The sequence below is a fragment of the Corylus avellana genome, chromosome ca7 (genome assembly GCF_901000735.1).
Source record: "Corylus avellana chromosome ca7, CavTom2PMs-1.0".
In the NCBI taxonomy this organism is placed as follows: Eukaryota; Viridiplantae; Streptophyta; class Magnoliopsida; order Fagales; family Betulaceae; genus Corylus; species Corylus avellana.
Genome location: NC_081547.1, coordinates 24,851,150 through 24,869,537, shown reverse-complemented (window position 1 = coordinate 24,869,537; position 18,388 = coordinate 24,851,150). Strand labels below are relative to the sequence as shown.

Below are 18,388 nucleotides of genomic sequence, written 5' to 3'. Positions count from 1 at the left end.
AGGGCCATTTCCAGTCCCCTCATAAATCTGTCTCTGGGTCAAGTGTCAATGGCAGATATTTTGAGGGGTACAATGTTACTTTTTAAACATTGAGGTTAAAAGTGCAAATAAGTGAATAATTCATGAGGGGTAAAGTATGCTGAAAACTATGCAACTATACGTTAGAGTTTCATTGGAAAATTGATGGCTGATGTCAACGACAAGGGTCTAGCTATCTTAGACCAAATACAAAACTAGCAAAAGAAGAGGACTTCCAATAAATTAAGTGACTCATACACGCACGTACGTATGAAAAACTGTAGCTGTGAGTTATGCCAAAGAAATAGAGAAGGATGATTTGGATGAACTTTGGATAAGCTAAATTAAATTCAACTTAAGTGCTTCACCAAGCAGTACTACTGCAGGTTAAACTCAAATAACCCTCAATTGTAGTTCAACTTGCTGACCTAATAGTCGCTAATTGATTGGAGTTAGTCTTCCCTAGTGTCAAGGACGACGGCACCAACATTTTCCATTTGAAATGGCTAAAGTATAAATAAGGGGTCCAATTTATTGGAATGGAATCCTCTCCGTTTTATTCATATTCGTTAAGATGATCATATCTCCCTAAATCTTTATCCTAATCATTAAAGCATTTTCAATCTTATAATGGATGGCAAAATTAATGAAGGCTAATTTAAATGTAAAAAGGGAAAGGGTGTCCTGCTTATACTTAATTTGTAGATAATCCTCTAATTATCTTCTGCAAGATTGGGAAGTTCAGTTCGGTTGCAGTGGCAAATGGGTATCTTTTTAAATCTAAGGAGTCGTTGGGACTTGGGATCGATCTCTCTAAACCCAGGGAAGGGCAATATTTCACAGAAAAGAATAAAGGGTTTTGTTCAAGAACAAATTTGGGGTTTTCTCTAGCTAGATAGGAGCTGATTTTGGGTGTTGTGAGTACAAGACGTTTTGCTGGACTACAATGGTTAGTGGTGATTATATTTTTGGAACAATTGGTGAATTAACAAGTTATATAAAATGAAGGTTAACCCTTCTCATGCCATGCACAAGTAGACCAAAACAAAAAAAAGAGAGAAAAAAGTAACCCTTCACACGCATTCATAGTCATAGATATATATGTATCGATCATTGCCCTAACTATTCTGGCCACTGCATATATGTTTTTAGGTGGAATAAGGAGTCATTTATCCCCTCTCACCCAGGCGACACCGTTGCCGCTACTATATAATATTGTTTAAAGACAAATTGAGTGCTAGAAGTTACCATGAATTTGTTATTAACACACACGAGATTTTTATTCTTCTAGATCTCTCCCTCTCTCTTGAATTTCCAAGTTGCTTGCTTTTACGCTACTAGGAAATATATTCGTTCTTTTCATTGTTGTTTGGGACAACATTAAAGTAAAAGGATAGTCCAAGTTAGGTTTCAACACAAATAAAATCGTCGTGTATATATATATATATTTAACAAAGTTGATGATCAATGGAGTATAATTACCCTTTTCATGTAGGATGTCCAGGCAACAATGTCCCTAAAAGGTTTCAAAAAGCTGACCCACTTGTATTGAAACACATGTTTCCTAGTGCTTTGTTTATTTTTGAAATACTTAGGCTGCCTCCTCATGTTTAGGTTGTGCCTTGCTAAACTTTTGCTAACATCAATGTTGCCCCCATCACTGCCCAATAATGTATAACAGCAGACCCACGAGCTCCCCCACTCGTGCGGTCAACACCTAGAAATCATGCAATTGTATAAGAATTGATCATTCTTTGAAATATTTCTGTTCAAAAAATGGGATTTTATATTACAGTATGTTACCCAAGCATACGGCAAAGAAGCTGCTAAGGGTCATCTTCTAAGCTACTTTCGGAAGAAAGGAAGATTATAAAACGAATGTGAAGATAAAGGAGTCAAAGGATGATTTTGGACCAACTAATCATGATTAAGTCTTGCAAATATTTTTAACACTTTAATAGTCATGCCAGTCAAAGTATCTATAAATCTATGATATCTTTGAATATATTTTAGGATAATTTATGATTTTATATGGATCATTTTTCTAATTCAATACAGTTGTATTACAATCCTAGTTGGCTTTGTTCATTCAACCTTTTTTGTTTTTTAAAACAAAAATATCCACGTGCAAACAACCTAAAACACAAAACACTCACAATATTCAAAAATATTATTTTCACTTTCTTTTTTTTGTTTCACCACCTTGTCTAATCTATAAATACTATGATTAAACAAAAAATCCTCTCTACAAGGTTTTGAAAGAAAAATATGATATATCAAAGAAATATAAACTCAAAAATTATTAATATAAGTGAATTAACGATGAAACAAAAAAGATGTGTAGACTAATTTAGCTTAATATTAATATACTACCCACGTTATTGAAGGATGAATAAACAACAAATAAATCCAAGTATATATAACTTGATCATATTTATGCAGCGTTTTCGATCCAACTGTAACGCATGAAAAAATCTTTTTTTTTTTTTTTGTAAAGTCTACTTAACCCTCTCAAACTACCATCGCAATGATAATCTACCCCCCAAACTATCAATTGCGACAATTTACGCTCAAAACTACAAAAACAATGACAATGTACCCCCAATATTAAAAAAATGACGAAATTATCCTTACTAGAATAAAAACAAAAATACTAAAATTTAATTTTCTTTCAAAATTTTAAGGGTATTTTTGTCTTATTGAAAATTCTGTCGGAGTAATTTCGTCATTTTGCTAGCATTAGGGGGTACATTGTAATTGTTTTGATAGTTTGGAGGGTAAATTGTCGTAATTGATAGTTTGAGGGGTAAATTGTCATTGGGGTGGTCGTTTAAGGAGATTAAGTGGACTTTACCTTTTTTTTTTTTTTTTATTTTAAGCGATGTGGGCCTCATGATCTCAAACAATAATTTCCAACTTTATTATTTAGAAGGCGAAATTTTTTACTACGAGTAAGACGAAATAAAAATTAAAAAATAAAAGAGAAAAAAAAATACTCCAAAACAAAAAATCCCATTTCAACTTGACTGAAAATTAGGCATAAAAAAATCATCAAGGGAAAATTCCTGGGCTTTTGGCTAATGGGCTAATTATTTCAAGAGTTTTAGGTTGGGCCTCTATGAACATTTTGACAAATCACTTTAATTGTCAAGGCCTGCATACATATTGGAGGAGTTTGGCAGGCAACATATGGCTCTAGTAGTTGGGCGTAGTAGAAATATACAAGCTTCACACCAATTAAAATATTAATTAAATATTTGATTTATCTATTTTTATTAGCTTAAACTTTTAAAATAATTAATGTTAATTTTAATATAGTATCAGAACAAAAGTCATGACGTGTTCGGCCTGATCAATTATTGAAGGAGAGTTTAAATTCACACGTGAAATGAAGTCTATACTTTTTTTTTTTTTTTTTTTATCTCACAAGCAAATTAAGGTTAGTCTAAGTGGACTGAACACCATATATATATATATATATATATATATGAGAAATGTTAGGTATTCTTCTAGTGTTCTCTTGGTCTTTTCCCAATTGTGATGTGTTTTTTAAAATTATCGTTGAATTTGAGATTATTATTATTAACTTTTAATCTATTGGTAATTTTAAAAGTCGCATCACAATTAGGAAGACACCAAAAGAATACTAGAAAAACACCTAATATTTTCATATATATATATATATATATATCCTATTGCCAAGGCATGCGTTTGCCAAGGCATGCGCGTCTGAGAATTTACAACTTTGATGGGAAATGTTGTCATTGAGGCAACATGAATGAGTGCCAGACATAAATAGCATAGAGTCTCAATATAATTGAAATTTGGAGTCCAATAAGTGTTTTAATTAGTGAGTGAAAATCAACTGTGTATTCAGGGGTCTACATGCAACTTCTTATGGTATAAAATATAACCAAGTGAGACCAAAACAATAATGTGTTTCTAAAGCAATCTCAAATCAATATTTTATTGAATCCAATATCCCGCCCATGAAATGACATATTTCACTTTTCAGCTCTTAGAAATAACTGGTTTTTTAAGCACCACTCCACTTATTGCAGTCTCTACTATGCCTTCTTCTCCGATCAATCTTTTCTTCAACCACCCACATACATTGATTGCTTATCCAAAGTGCAATGCATCTTTGGGGTTGAGATTCTTCCCCAAAGTTAAAGAAAACAACAGCTACTCGATCTCCCTCTCTTTTTGGTGCTGAATAACCAGTGTCATCCATCTATGAATTAACATCTACGTTATTCCCACATATTTTATACCACGACGCATTTTCAGTAATTTTTTTTATTAATATAATAAATTACTTAAAATATATTATGCTAATTAATATAAAATGAGTGTGATAAATGAGTATAAAAAGTTACTTAAAACACGTCATATCAGACAATGTAAAGTAAATATAAGGAGAAACTTCACTTAAGTTAACTCCCGAATTAGCTAGCCACTCCCCAAATGGCCCAATTTTTTTTTTTTTAAAATATAATTTTTTAATATTTTTAATTTTGAAAATATATATTATTTTTTAATTAATTATATAGACACGTGTCAATTTGTTATTGGTGTTGACATTGCGTTCCGTCAAATTTTGAACAGAAATATCATCTTCATCTTTAGGCAAACCAGAGATACTTAATGTAATAAAAAATAAATTATAAAAACAAAAACAAAATAAAGAAGTTAAATCATAAATAATAAAGTATTTAACTCTAAATATAATAAATAAATATAAAAAATAGGTAATCGGAAATATTTTATATACCCAAATAGGTGTCTCTGTAGAGATACTGTTGCTTACTTTTCATGTGCCTATGCTGACCTCTTGTTCCTTAAGGGAGACGATAAATGGAAGCAAATGTCAGATTGACACGTGTAGTGATTAGAAATATGGTAATATTAGGTCAGCATGGTTTTTCGTGCTACTCAGAGTGGGGCTTGACTAGGCTGTCCATCTCACCATTAATTTTCATTTCTATCCACGTTGACCGCAGTTCATCACTTTCCTCAGATTAATGACACGCCACATTGTGCGCGCGTAAGGAACTTGTGAAAAGAGGTACCGATTAGACAACTTCAACCCCACTATTTCTTACAAGTTTTTTTTTTTTTTTTTAGGTTACATATGGTACCAAATAATCAGCCTAAAATAAAACAACTTATATATATTTAAGAAAAAGCATAATATATTCTCTCAAATTATTATTTAATTGTTAATATTTTTAACAATATTTTTGCAAATTACTAGAAATTGTCCGTATTCTTTAATGATATTTGATGATGTGACAAATACTATATCGAGAAGTGATTGTCTGACTGCTACTTTGTTCATTACCGAGTTGTGGAGAGTAAAAGACATTTTGGTTAAGAAGTCCGAGGATGAGAATGACTATATATATAAAGGCTATGGCTGTGAAAATGAATATTAATTAGGTTTGAGGAGTACTGAGGAGAGAATGTAATCTCTTGATGATGATAGTTACAATTTAATTTTGGACCCAAGGCTCTAGACAAAGCTGAACAAATTGAACAAGTGCTAGCTAGAGAATGCCCTTCCAATGTTGTTGGATTTGGGAGATCGAAGTCCTAAAAGTGGTAAGGAAATGTTTGAATCATTTGTACAAACTGTGCATACAATTCTTCCAAATGAATTTTGATTTGGACATACACTTGGGAGGAGAATCTATACATCTATGAGGAGATTTCAAGTCAGGACTTTAGCGCATTAGAATGATGGAAAGCAACTACCCTGAACTTTTGCATAGTGTCTAAAATGGCTTGAGATATATTGTTTATACCTATTACCATGATGGCTTTAGATTCGGCTTTTAGTACTAACGGTCAGATTATTGATTTGTAATAGTAGTTAGCTTTCGAGGTTTCGATTGGTGTGGTCACCAGCTCAAATGATGAATGCAAGGAGATCTGAAGAAGGTAGAGCAACAAGAGACTGGCATCACTGGGGAAGACGCCAGAAAAAAGGCCGGAAGTAAAATAAAATCTTGGGGAAGGTAATTCAAAGCATATGCCCTAAGATCATGTTAAGAATAAAGTTATATATTGAATCACACCTAATATTGTATATGAGGGATATATGCTAGCTAGCAATACACAAACACACCCGAATAACCCATGTGAGACAAGGCACAATACATAAAATAATCAAAAAATAAAAATAAAAATTGTAGAGTTTTGATCATATATATATATATATATATATATATATATATAGTTTAGAGCATTTTCAAAAGAATAGTCAAATTCTTAATAATAGTCAAATTTGATTATTATTATGGGTGCTTTTTCATCTTTAGTATAATATGCACCTTAATTTTTTTTTTTTTCATTTAGTGTGAACAATAAATAGGTTGATTAGTCTATTCACTATTCACATTATAATTTTTGTTTAGCTCGCGATCGGCCTCCTCTGGTTGCCGTGACCCGCTTTGAGTGTTTTTCGCGTTTATTTCCCTGTATTGTTGTTTTTATGTTTTGTACTTCCTTTGAGTTCCCCTGTATTTGATTTTCTTTGCTGTAATTTCTTTTCCTGCATTAGTTTTATTGTTCTCTTTATTTCCCTGTATGATTTTATTTATGCTTGTAATAAGGCCCTCTCCTCCTGCTTTGTTGCACCCAGTTGCTGCCCGTTATTATTGGTCTTAACCCTTGGGTTGTGGATGTGAACTTTATCCTGGCTTTCAAGTTAAGGAGAATGAGTATCGGCTTGGGGGTTTTACTCTCAAGGTCGAGGAATAAGCGCTACCTATGCATTAGATGGTGTCTGTTTGATGCAGATTTGAGTTTTAAACCTGATATTTAGTCATAGGTTAGCGGATACTGTGTTTTGGTTGATTTGGTTTGTTGTTGATGCTTTAGATTCGACTATGATTTACTTCAGAGCTTTTTACTCTGTTTGTAAGAGCTTTAGGCTCGCAACTTTTATCAATGAATGACTATGATATGTTTCAAAAAAAATAAATAAATAAATAAATTTTGTTTATTATTTTTTCTCTCTCTCCCTATCTTTCTTTCACAATCTCTCCCACACAAAATAATATTTAAAAAAAATAAAGAGTAAAATAGAGATTTTGTTAGAGTGTGTATCAAAAAATAAATAGTTAAAGTAAAAATATGTACTTTTTCGGTAGCTATTTTATCTACTTCCGCTAGAGATGCTCTTATACAGTTGCGAGCTAGCAAGAATACATATTCAACTGAGTAATTATTGAGTGAAGAGGCAAGCTTATGTTGAAATAGAAGGAGGTTGAGGCTCCACTGCATGATTAGCCATTTTGGTAGGTAAAGGGCGGGCTTTAATTAAATATTGAAGTTTGCAATAAAATTCCCGGATTTGGAAAAACAACTCCTTCGAACTGCTGCAACTCTGAAACCAATAGTAGAGAGAAGGTATGAAATAATGAAAGGCCGAAGGTATAAATATATAAATATAAATAAATGTATTATTAATAATAGTGCATCTGCATGCACTGCAATTCACAAAATTAGGTGAAAGGAAGAACTACGGCCATACCCTTTAGGCTTTAGCAATAGAAGAAGATCGATTAGAAACAAGTACACCATCTGACACACACCTATGTAGATCGACTAGAAATGACAAGAGAATGAGATGGGATGTTTGTCCCACGTGGGCTGGGATTCGCACGTGGCCTCAACTGCGGCCGTTGGAAGTTTATATGTTTTTTGCTTCACGCAAGCTGCTCCCCCAATTCCCCTCCTCTCCCCTTCTTGCGTGGCTTTAAAGTTTTAACAAAATTCACCACCCACACTAAATTCAACTTTTATATATATATATAAAATCGCAAATATTATTAGAAAAATGAAAAACTACCCTCTCTCAAATGACCCACCACCAAAGCTTCCATTGTAGTGTTATTGGGTATATATATATATCTATATTTTTGACCCATGTTCACACAAAATGGGAGGAGGATTCGAATGAATGATCTCTATTTCATAAGACGTGATCTCCAGCCAATTGAACTATCTCTTAAGAATTATTGGGTAAATTGTTATACAATTGTCACACAATTTAATTATATAAAAGTAAAAATTAGCTTTTTGATCAATATTTATTAAAAAAAATGTAATTCTAAATACTCAATTCTAGCTTATCTTATTGGGTTAATGCGGCGCGCAGTGCTCATCAATTATTATTATTTTTGTTCTTTTTAATAAAGGTTGATTAATAATTGATGATGATTGTCATATCAGTTCAGTGTTACTCTTAAAAAAATGAATATTGATTTTTTTTTTTTCACATCATCTCAGTAGCAAAGTGATAGTAATATAACAGTTTACTAAATAGCACTACAAAATCAAGTCTATAAAAATAAAAAGTAAAGAGCCTTTTTTTTTCCTTTATATATATATATATATATATATATACCCATGTCTCTCTCTCTGTGCCCCCACAAAGTTAAACACAGAGAGAAGAAAAGTAGAAAACACAGAGAAAAGAAGCAAATTTGTGTGTAAAGGAGATCGAAAAGGGAGAGTAATGATGAGTGGAAGCAACGGAGGTGGGCCTTGTGGCGCCTGCAAGTTCCTAAGGCGAAAGTGCGTGAGCGGTTGCATATTTGCGCCCTATTTTGACTCGGAGCAAGGAACTGCTCACTTCGCTGCGGTGCACAAGGTGTTCGGCGCCAGCAATGCCTCCAAGCTCCTCTCCCGCATTCCGGCACACAAGCGCCTCGACGCCGTCGTCACTCTTTGCTACGAGGCTCTCTCTAGGGTTAGAGACCCCGTCTATGGCTGTGTCGGTCACATCTTTACTCTGCAACAGCAGGTGTGTTTTTTTTTTTTTTTTTTTTGTTATGAAAAATCCCAACAAAAATCCAAAAATGGAAAAACAAAACCCTTTTCCGTTTTGCAGATTATGGTTGTTTGGTTTTTAATTAGTGCTTCATTTATATATATTTATTTATTTGTTTTATATAATGCCAAAAATGCTCCTAGGCTTTCTCCTTAATTAATTACGAGAAAATAGTGAAAGGGAAATTAATTTGTGATAAAGTCGTGGTATATATATATATATATATATATATATCAAGCACCTGGAAATGTAAAGTAGTATTTAATATCTTGTAGGTAGGAATGGGTCAAGGTTTCGGGCATGTGCAGACTAGTAGCTCCTTGGGAAGAAGTAAACCCAACAGGGGCTTTTTCTTGCTTTGTAAGATTTTGAATGTCAGTTTTGCTGCGTTTTTTTTTTTTTTTGTTTTTGTTTTTTCCAAAACGATGGTTACAATTACACCGAAGTGTATACTTTTTTGTGCAATTTTTTTCGACAAATTGCACTATACATGTAATATTGTAATCCGGGTTGGTCAAGGTTTTCACACTTATAAAAGACTGTTCGTTTGACACGTTTGTCAGTCTTAGGTACCGGTGCATTTTCTCTGTCGATCGACATGCTGACGTGCGACGATGTAGGGTTTTGTTTTCATTCTAGGGAGAGAGTACTGGTTAATCGGCAGGGTTTCTTCCTTTGGATTTTCAATAAAATTTGCGTGAATTCCATGCTAACTTGCACTTATGAAGAGAGATAATACTAGGGTTTCTTTTTATAATCTTGTTTGTAACTATTTCTAGTTTTCTAAAGAAAAAATTTTGTGAAATTCATGTGAATTTAACATGTACTATTGAGAAAGAGAGAGAGAGAGAGAGAGAAGTGGCAGCCGCCATGATCTGGTAGTGGTGGATTGCTACTAGGGGGTCTTGTTTGTTACTTGCCGGAGCTACTAAGCAAACTTAGCAGCTCGAGAAATATACAAATATTTGTGTTTTGACTTTCCCTCTCAGTATTTATATCGTGGAGGACATATATATATATAGTAATCTTAATAGTGGATCCGTGATCTTACACTAAAAAATCATCTATATATATAAGCAAACTATTTCATTTCATGGGTGATGACAACCATAAGTACTTTTAACATTTTTTTACTGGCATGAAAGCAGTACTCTAGCTACCATATGTTAGTTCCAATTATTTGGTAAATTAATTAATCTACTATTTTATTTTTGGGGGTAGAAAAGACTAAAGAGTTGTTACCTGTAAAGATGGATGAATCATATATATAATGTTTTGATTAGGGTACGTAGCCGCTATATGTGGGAAGCATTATTGGTACGTAATTATTGAGATTGCATAATCTTATGCGTGATATGATAACAAGCTTTGGCTTGTAAACATATATAACCCTTTCAAGGATTCAGGAATATTGTCTATTGCCTATGTACGGTAAGTATATATGGTCACTCGCATGCTGTAATCTCATCATGATTTACAACCATTATTATTGTTTACTTTTTTGCTTCACCTTTTCTTTCCGTTTCTGTGGCCCCTAATTAATTGGGAAGATAAGCACCATCACTCTCTTCTTTGCTTTAATTTGGTAAATTTCCATTACCCTCTTATTAATTAGGTCTGGAGTTGACTATACTTTATCTTCTCTCTCTCTCTCTCTCTCTCTCTCTCTCTCAAAGTTTTCACATTTGGATAAGATCTGCTGATTCCTAAATCTAGCTATGCTTTTAAAGTACTTATTGCATCATTTGATGGAGATACGAGTATATATTACCATTTTTCCCTAGCAAATAAAAAGGTATATGTACAACTGTCATGTATAATGCTTGAACACCCCCCCACCCCCCCCAAAAAAAACAATTATTAAATGCAACATATTATTAATGTTGTTTAATTTATAGTCCTTAGGGCGGATAGGGTGGTAGCTAGACACAATAATAGTTGCATGCATTTAACAATAAAATGGTGGTAATTAATTTTGCTATGGATTTGTAGGTAGTGAATTTGCAGGCAGAGTTGGCGTACGTTCAGGCCCGTCTTGCTACATTGCAGCGGCTTGCTCCGGTGCAAGTGCCGCAATCTCAGAGCTCATCACCGACCAATAATCACCATTCGTCGTCAGACTTGGCACCATCCAACTATAACTTGGCCTCCATGCATTTTGATCATCATCATCATCATCCTCTGCAACCACAGGCTGCCACGTCAGCAGAGTTGGCGAGTTTTTTCAATCCGGTGGATCATGAAGAAGTGGAGGATGGGGATGTCCAAGCATTGGCTCGGGAAATCATCTCTAGGTACTTGCCCGGAGTAAGATTCCGGCCTTCAAGTCCCGATCACTAGATTTTTAGCTTCTGTATTAATTATTATTAATATTATTATTGTATGTTTTAATGGCATGTTGTTTTGGGGTCCATTGGAATTGTGAGGCAAGCTGCTCTACTTAATTCGATAGATTTCAGCAACTACTCGTTTTCTCACCCCTAAACTATCATTTTCAATGTCATGACCAAAGGAAGTCGGCCTACTTCTTTAACTTCGAATATTTTTGTAAAGCTCAAGCACTTAACCAAATGAATATGGTTTTTCTTCTCTCTTCTTGTTTTTTTTTTCTTTTTTAAATGAATGAATTTCTATTAACCAACAAAATAATACAGCTAGAACATCAGATATTCACAACCCTATTCAATTATCTACATTATCAAATCAACAGCAGCTATGAGAGCTTGCTTGCCACTACAATACAATCAATAGAAAGTGCTACGATCTCAGTCCCGAGTGTCTCACATGACTTGAAAGTATAATTTTTTTTAGCACCCTCTTTTTACAAGCCAATTTTTAAGGGTAAATTTTAACAAAAGTTTGTATAATTTAATATCAGAACTAACCATCACATCGAGCATGTGATCAAACATAACTCGTAGAGTATATATGGAATCAAACAAGTTGCGGTTTTGTAGTAAAGGCACAAAGAGGGCCACTTGTAGGCTGGTTTGATTAAAATGTTTCATATGATGTTGATAGAATAAACTGTCGTGAACGTTGATTGCAAAATTTGATAATATATTACTATTCATACGCATTTAAGTACAACAAACATAACTCGTCGAGTATATATGGAATCAAACGAGTTGCGGTTTTGTAATAGAGGCACAAAGGGGGCCACTTGTAGGCTGGTTTGATTAAAATGTTTCATATGATGTTGACAGAATAAACTGCCGTGAACGTTGATTGCAAAATTCGATAATATATTACTATTCATACGCTTTTAAGTACAATAAATCGTTGTACTTGGCCTATCTGGATTCTGGGGACTGGTTAGACCAACTGGGTCGGGGACCATATTGGGGTGAGCTATATATTAATTGGGCTGATACTTTTATAGAGCCAGTCGGCCAGCAAGAAAGATTGACTCTTGTCTTTTCTGGTCACCAGTAGTAGACGGTACTAGTCCTAGACTCTGTTACATACAATAATGTCCCATTTCAACGGGCTACGCCCTGTAACGCCCAGGCCTCAACCTGCTACAATGGCTTTCTTTTCGTTTTCAGGACTCTACACAAAAGCAACAAATTTGTCTAATTTTTTATTTTTTATTATTTTTTTCTGGGGCCAACGCCTAAAGAGCAAACATGGGCTCTCAAGTATGCAAAGCTCTCTGAATTCGGCTTGCTTCTGGGCCTCCAGGGTCTGGTTTAGTTGGCTACCCACAGGCCCAAGTCTTCCAGAAATTGGCACAGGTGTAGATTGGCTGTCCTCCCAAATCCCAATCTCTATTTTAAGGGAAACGTTGAAAAATGCCTGATATTTAGAGAGAGTAAATGACATAATAACTCTTGTCAAGCTTCAATCAAATATCTCCTATGCCAAAATCAAAGAACTGAAGCCAATATATCTATTTTATTTTCTAAATTTTACTTCCAATGAAGGAGGCTATTTGACATGCTATGAGGGTTTAGATTAAAAATAATAATAATAAAAAAAAGGAGGTAAATTAAATAAATAAAGTGAAGTAGCATGTTTAAAATCTAAAAAATAATCTCAAACTAAAGCCCAACCCATTTCTTTTATATTTATTTATTTTTATTTTCTTTCCTCACTTCTAGTCTATTGCTTCTTGGCTCTATAATTCTTTATTTCATTGATATTTTATATGTTATATTAAAATATTCACTATCAAGTGCTCGTTGATTTTAGTTGGTTGTTACGTTCATCTTACCAAAAAAAAAAAAACAAAAGATTTGTGAATTATCTATCGAGAATAATATATTACTAAAGCTTGAATATAAAAATTATATTAGTAATTTACATCTCAAAAATTTAGAAAATGATTTTGAAATTACTTTTTAAATAGAGTAAAGTCCACTTATTCCCCTCAAACTACAACTCTAATGACAATTTACCTCCCCCGCCAAAACTATTAATTACGACAATTTACCTCCCAAACTATCAAAAAATGACAATGTACTGCCCTATGCTAGTAGAATGACAAAATTATTCCTATAAAATTTTCAATAAGACAAAAATACCCTTAAATTTTTTTAAAAAAAATTAATTAATTTTAATATTTTTGTTTTTATTTTAATAAGAGTAATTTCATCATTTTGTTAAAATTGAGAGTACATTGTCATTATTTTTGTAGTTTTAGGGGTAAATTATCGCAATTAATAATTTGAGAGGTAGAATGTCATTAGGGTGGTAGTTTAAAAAGGTTTAGTGGACTTTGCCCTTTTAAATATTTAATATAAAAATTTATTATATTAATATTTTAAAATTACAAAATGCCCTTTTAACTTTTTATTGAGCCGCCTCTGCTGCCAATGCACCACAGCGGCACAGCCCCCAACCCAACACCCCCCCCAAAAAAAACTCGGTTAATTTTAAGAACGAAAAAAAAAAGGGGGGGGGGGGAACATGGGGGAAACATTGAGATTGTCTGTCTGATTGTATCGTGTTAACCATCTGGGTTTGCGGGCGAAACTTCGTTTTTACATAACCTGTAAAAGACAACATACATACAATTCAAGTTTGAAAAAGAAAAAAACATTAAATGCCAAATCAAAGGAGACCTACCCAGAGAAGAAAACCAACAGAAATTGACATTGAGAGAAGAAGAAAACAGGAGATCATTACACCCACCTCCTAGTAAAACACACACATACTCAGATCATCAATTATGGGGTACCTACAAAATATTTTAAGCAAGATATTGAAATCCTTGCGCAGAGTTCTAAAAACCGCAACATCTGCAAAATTTCTGATGAAGTAGATGAATTTTAGATTTCAGATGGATTCACAGAAATCAACATCAGCCCAATGACTTCAAAGTGCCAACGGCACCAACTTTCTTGTCAACCAAACACACAAAAAAAAAAAAAAAATTCCAAGCAATTCACAGAGATACAGAATAAACCCCCATCCTTTTGGTTCCCATGAACCTCCATCATCCTTTTGACAACGACATACTTTTAAAAAAAATTGTTTCAGAAAATTCCACGTATTTCTGTCATTGTATATTATTCGGCAAATAAAAGGAATAATAATTCACCCACCAACTAGAAAAAGACTAGTTCTTCAACCCAAAACCCCAAGATTCACAAATTCTAAAGACCCAGATTCGTAAATTTGTAAAATCAAGATCATCAAATACCAAATGGTCTTATGGAAACCCAATACTCAAAATACACAATATGACACAGATGGATTTGGAGGAAAATATGCTTAAACTCCATTTGTGAATAAGGAAGCCCAATAATCAAAACCCAAATGACTCAGACGAGAGAGAGAAAAATTAAGTTAAAGCAAAACGTACTAGGCTTGTCGTCAATCCACTGAGAGATGGAAAAATCAATCTTCTCTATGGATGGAGCTTCTAGTGGCATCTTGCCATCTTGGTGAAGTGGACCGAGAGAGAGCGCACAAAGGAGAGAGTGAGAGCGCGAAATATAGAAATCCTGCCTGGAATATAAAAATGTCAACAAAAGAAATGGTGTATCTATATCTGCTCCCTACCTCTGGCAAGCAAGAGTAGCACTAGGCAAAAATCTTGTAGTAGATAAAATGCCCTAAGCAGTTTTAGCTAGTTCACTTGGAATGCCCTAAGCAGTTTTAAGGGGGCTAGCTAAAATTTGGTTAAGAAGCTGTTTAGCTAGTTCACTTGGACTGCCCTTAAGCAGTTTTAGACGATTTTGGATACGGTGAAATGAAAATGTCGAGTGTTAAGCCTTTGGCAGCAAGTAAGCATCTCTTGTAACATATGAGCAACACCAAACCCCTCTAGAGCCCAAACCTCCATTTTGAAGATAGTAGGGCAGAGAATTACTAGTATAAATATATATATTAAAAAATTAAAAAAGAGAGAGAGGATAGATTATAGAAACCCCAGATAATACAAATAAGCCTCATCATCAGACTTGTGGGATGAGGCTAATAAGATTTTCTCAAGCACAGATTTAGACATGTTTAAGGGTCTATATATGTTTCTACTTTACGAATATGATATTTTATGGGCATTTCTAGTAATATCAAGTGTTATTCCTATTTTGACATTTCTAATTTCAGGAGTTTTAGCCCCGATTAGAAAAAAGGTCGATAAAACAAAACTGGCCCTGATATGGTGGATGATGAAATTCAAAACGAAGTGCAGTTGGACCAATTACCATAGCCCCAACAGGGGATTCAGGCTTCAGCTGAGGGATGAACTGTTTAATTAAATGCTTGCATCGGTGTTACTGAGCCCAATCAAGCTTTTGCTAGAGGATGAGCCTTTCCGTAGCATTCCCTTTTTCAAAGTCTAGAACGCTAGGGACTCTATTCAAGTGGAGTAAACAAAACGGGATGCACAATCAGTTGAGTCGAATGTGGATATTGGCAAGAATTGATTGAAACTTTAGCATGGGCTAATGAACACACATTTTGGCTAATTTGATTCAATGGAGAGATAAACCAATGGCTCTTTCCATTGTGCCAGCGTTATCCATTATTAAGGCACATTCTCAAAATACCTATAACTGCAGCTGTGACAATAGGCGAGTGATTGGGCAATATGCCAATTTGCCCACTATTAGTAGATAAAATGATAGGGACTTCTAGGCATTAAGGCTCAAACTGCTTGCTCATGGCAAAATAGTTAAGGTAGCGGGCAAACAGCTGGCGGATGCAGTTCTTGCCCCTAAGATTGCAATTCAAAACAATCTGTTACAGGGCTTGTGTTGAACCAGAGACCTCGCCCATGAAGTAAATTGTCGCACCTACCGAAAAGCAACGAAAAAGGCTATTGAATTAACTGGACAGCCAGGTACAAAAGGAATTCAAGTATCGCGTATCAAGGGCAAAGCTAGCAGCATTGAAGTCGACTCAGGCAAAATGGATTTAGAAACCTAGAGAGTAAACTAAAATCGATATTTTTCCTTAATAAAATGGTGAAAAAATTTATCTAAGTTTTTTTTTATATTTTCAGTAAAAATAAACATAATCTCAGTGTAGGTGTTGGGTGTGAGGAAAATATGACACAATGCTTAGCCGAATCTGGGAATACAAAGTGTTGACCGCGACATTTAAACATTTTGCAACGTAATGATGGATTAGGTGTTCATTTGTTAACTCTCTGCACTTCACTAAATGCTGAATGACACGCATGGAAATATAAATTTCACTGTTATAGAGTCACATATCTATGTCAACGTAGAGTAAGACTAGCATTTCATCAATCCTCTTCTGGTAAAAGACAGGTGCAATAAAATCAAGCCACATAGGGTAAAACAAGGTATTACCTTTTTACTAGCTGAAACAGGCTACAACACTACCAAAATGTCCTTCAATCCACAACAGTTTTCTCTGCTAGAGTTCAGATGCTTGCTTTAGCTGAAGATGCCGATTTCATCGAACAAATTACCCCTAGATCGAAAAAATTGAGTCTAATATCATGATGTCATCTTTGAAACATTCAATCAAAAACCATTATGGCAAAGTTTGTGTGAATAATACAAGCACCATTAGAGCCAAAATACATTATCGGCAAATAATTTAAGAAAGTAATGTAGTAGAGCATGGAATTACAAAGACCCCACTTCATAGGTCCCAAGCTATATGTTAAAATATAGCCTCCTGGGCATGAGGATAAACTGCTTAGCCCGTCAAGGGTAAAAGCTCCTGGATTACCTGGTAACTGGTTCTGGCGGGTGGGGTCAGTTACCCGTAGGAGTTTGATTAACGGTGAGGATTGTTGTACAGTATGCGTTTGCGACGTGCAATTAATCTGAGTAAAGTTCTCCTACGTTATCAAAAAAAATATATATATAGAAGCTGTTAGGATGACAGGCTACTGGTGAGCATTCAAGCAGTACAACTGGAATAGTTAACATGGCAAGGAAGCATATGTGCCAACTCCCAACACCTTGCACTTGTTTTTCATACCTAGCTCTTTGTGATTGTCATTGGGTTTATTCAATCCTCTCAAATATCTGTCGTTTCTTTTCATCTAATAACCCCGATCAATGCTCATTTTCAAGTATAAATGCAGCTAAACTTTAATACTTAACCCATGAAGAGCAAAGTCCGTCAAAAGTATTAGTCTTGGACCATTACAAGAATCTTCCAGACACCAGAGTAAATTATCCAACTTATTTTAAATTCGCTTTGGTACCAACAAGCTTCATGTTACAACAGAGTACTTCTTGTGGGCAAAACAGTACTGTAATACTGAAAAATTTGTTTCCTTTCACGACCCATGCTCATACAAAGAATATAGTTAGAAAAAGAAAAAAGCTACACATCTGTATGCTTCCAAGCAGTAGTGTCAAAACATACTCATTCCAGGACTGGAACAAGTTCTAAGAGCTAAAAAGTAACTCAGTTTCTTAAGTTGCTTCCTAAGAACTTATAAGCATTGACAATAAACGGTACTTCAGGTTTTATCAAGCTGCTAATCAGTGTTTGCACTGGAACCAAGATGGTCCAATGAAGAACAAACAAAAGACAGATATGAGATGCCTCATAAAATTACAAAAACTGATAAGAACGAGATTGAAACAGGCTGCTTCCCTGAAACAGATAAGAACGAGCCTGATTAAGCTAGATTACAGTTGATGGAAAATCCACAACCAACTTGACTGCCAAATAGCCACATTAGAAACCTAAATTAGTTAACTTCATTTTCATAAATATGATGATATCAAATGGTCAGGATTGTATTAGCAGATGAATCATGACCAAAACCAACAGTATCTAATTACTAAATTAACATCATAATAGACTAAATCCTAAAGATGCAATCATTATTTAACAATTGTTTGTAGTTACAACCTGTCATGGGACCATGAATAGCTTTGGCAGGGAAAAAAGACCTCTGAAGCTACCTTTTATACTGCATAGACTTCAGAACACGAGTCAGGAATGAGTATTTCTTGACAGATCTGACCCCAAAGTTTGGGAACTGACCAGTCATTCCTTATTTATGAATATATAAAGGGCACACCAGCCACATCCAAAAAAGGTATTGCAAAACAGCTCAAGTAACTCCTTACAACACCC

The 18,388-nt window shown here is 34.5% G+C and overlaps 1 protein-coding gene and 1 long non-coding RNA gene across 5 annotated transcripts in view; one reads left to right on the top strand and one right to left on the bottom strand.

Annotated features, from left to right (window-relative positions):
* Positions 1 to 8,480: 8,480 nt before the first annotated feature.
* LOC132188456 (LOB domain-containing protein 19) lies at positions 8,481 to 11,258 on the top strand. Its single transcript, XM_059602911.1, has 2 exons — positions 8,481 to 8,833; positions 10,853 to 11,258. Exons 1-2 carry the CDS (start codon positions 8,546 to 8,548, stop codon positions 11,198 to 11,200), a joined length of 636 nt encoding a protein of 211 aa, XP_059458894.1. The 5' UTR covers positions 8,481 to 8,545; the 3' UTR covers positions 11,201 to 11,258.
* Positions 11,259 to 13,764: 2,506 nt separating this feature from the next.
* The window catches only part of LOC132188195 (uncharacterized), a 7,340-nt gene continuing 2,716 nt past the window's right edge, over positions 13,765 to 18,388 (bottom strand). For 2 of the 4 annotated variants that reach the window (XR_009440861.1, XR_009440864.1), the window contains 2 exons: positions 16,630 to 16,753; positions 14,259 to 14,815 (listed from right to left, as the gene is read on the bottom strand). This is a non-coding gene — a long non-coding RNA (uncharacterized LOC132188195). Of the gene's footprint in view, positions 13,855 to 13,909; positions 14,000 to 14,258; positions 14,816 to 16,629; positions 16,754 to 18,388 lie in introns of those variants that run through there. The other 2 variants (XR_009440863.1, XR_009440862.1) reach the window with 2 other exon arrangements.

Bases quoted from the DNA above. Each gene is read 5' to 3' on its own strand.
- LOC132188456 (XM_059602911.1), top strand. From the start codon at position 8,546: ATGATGAGTGGAAGCAACGGAGGTGGGCCTTGTGGCGCCTGCAAGTTC. The intron at 8,834-10,852 runs GTGTGTTTTTTT...ATGGATTTGTAG, and splicing joins TCTTTACTCTGCAACAGCAG to GTAGTGAATTTGCAGGCAGA.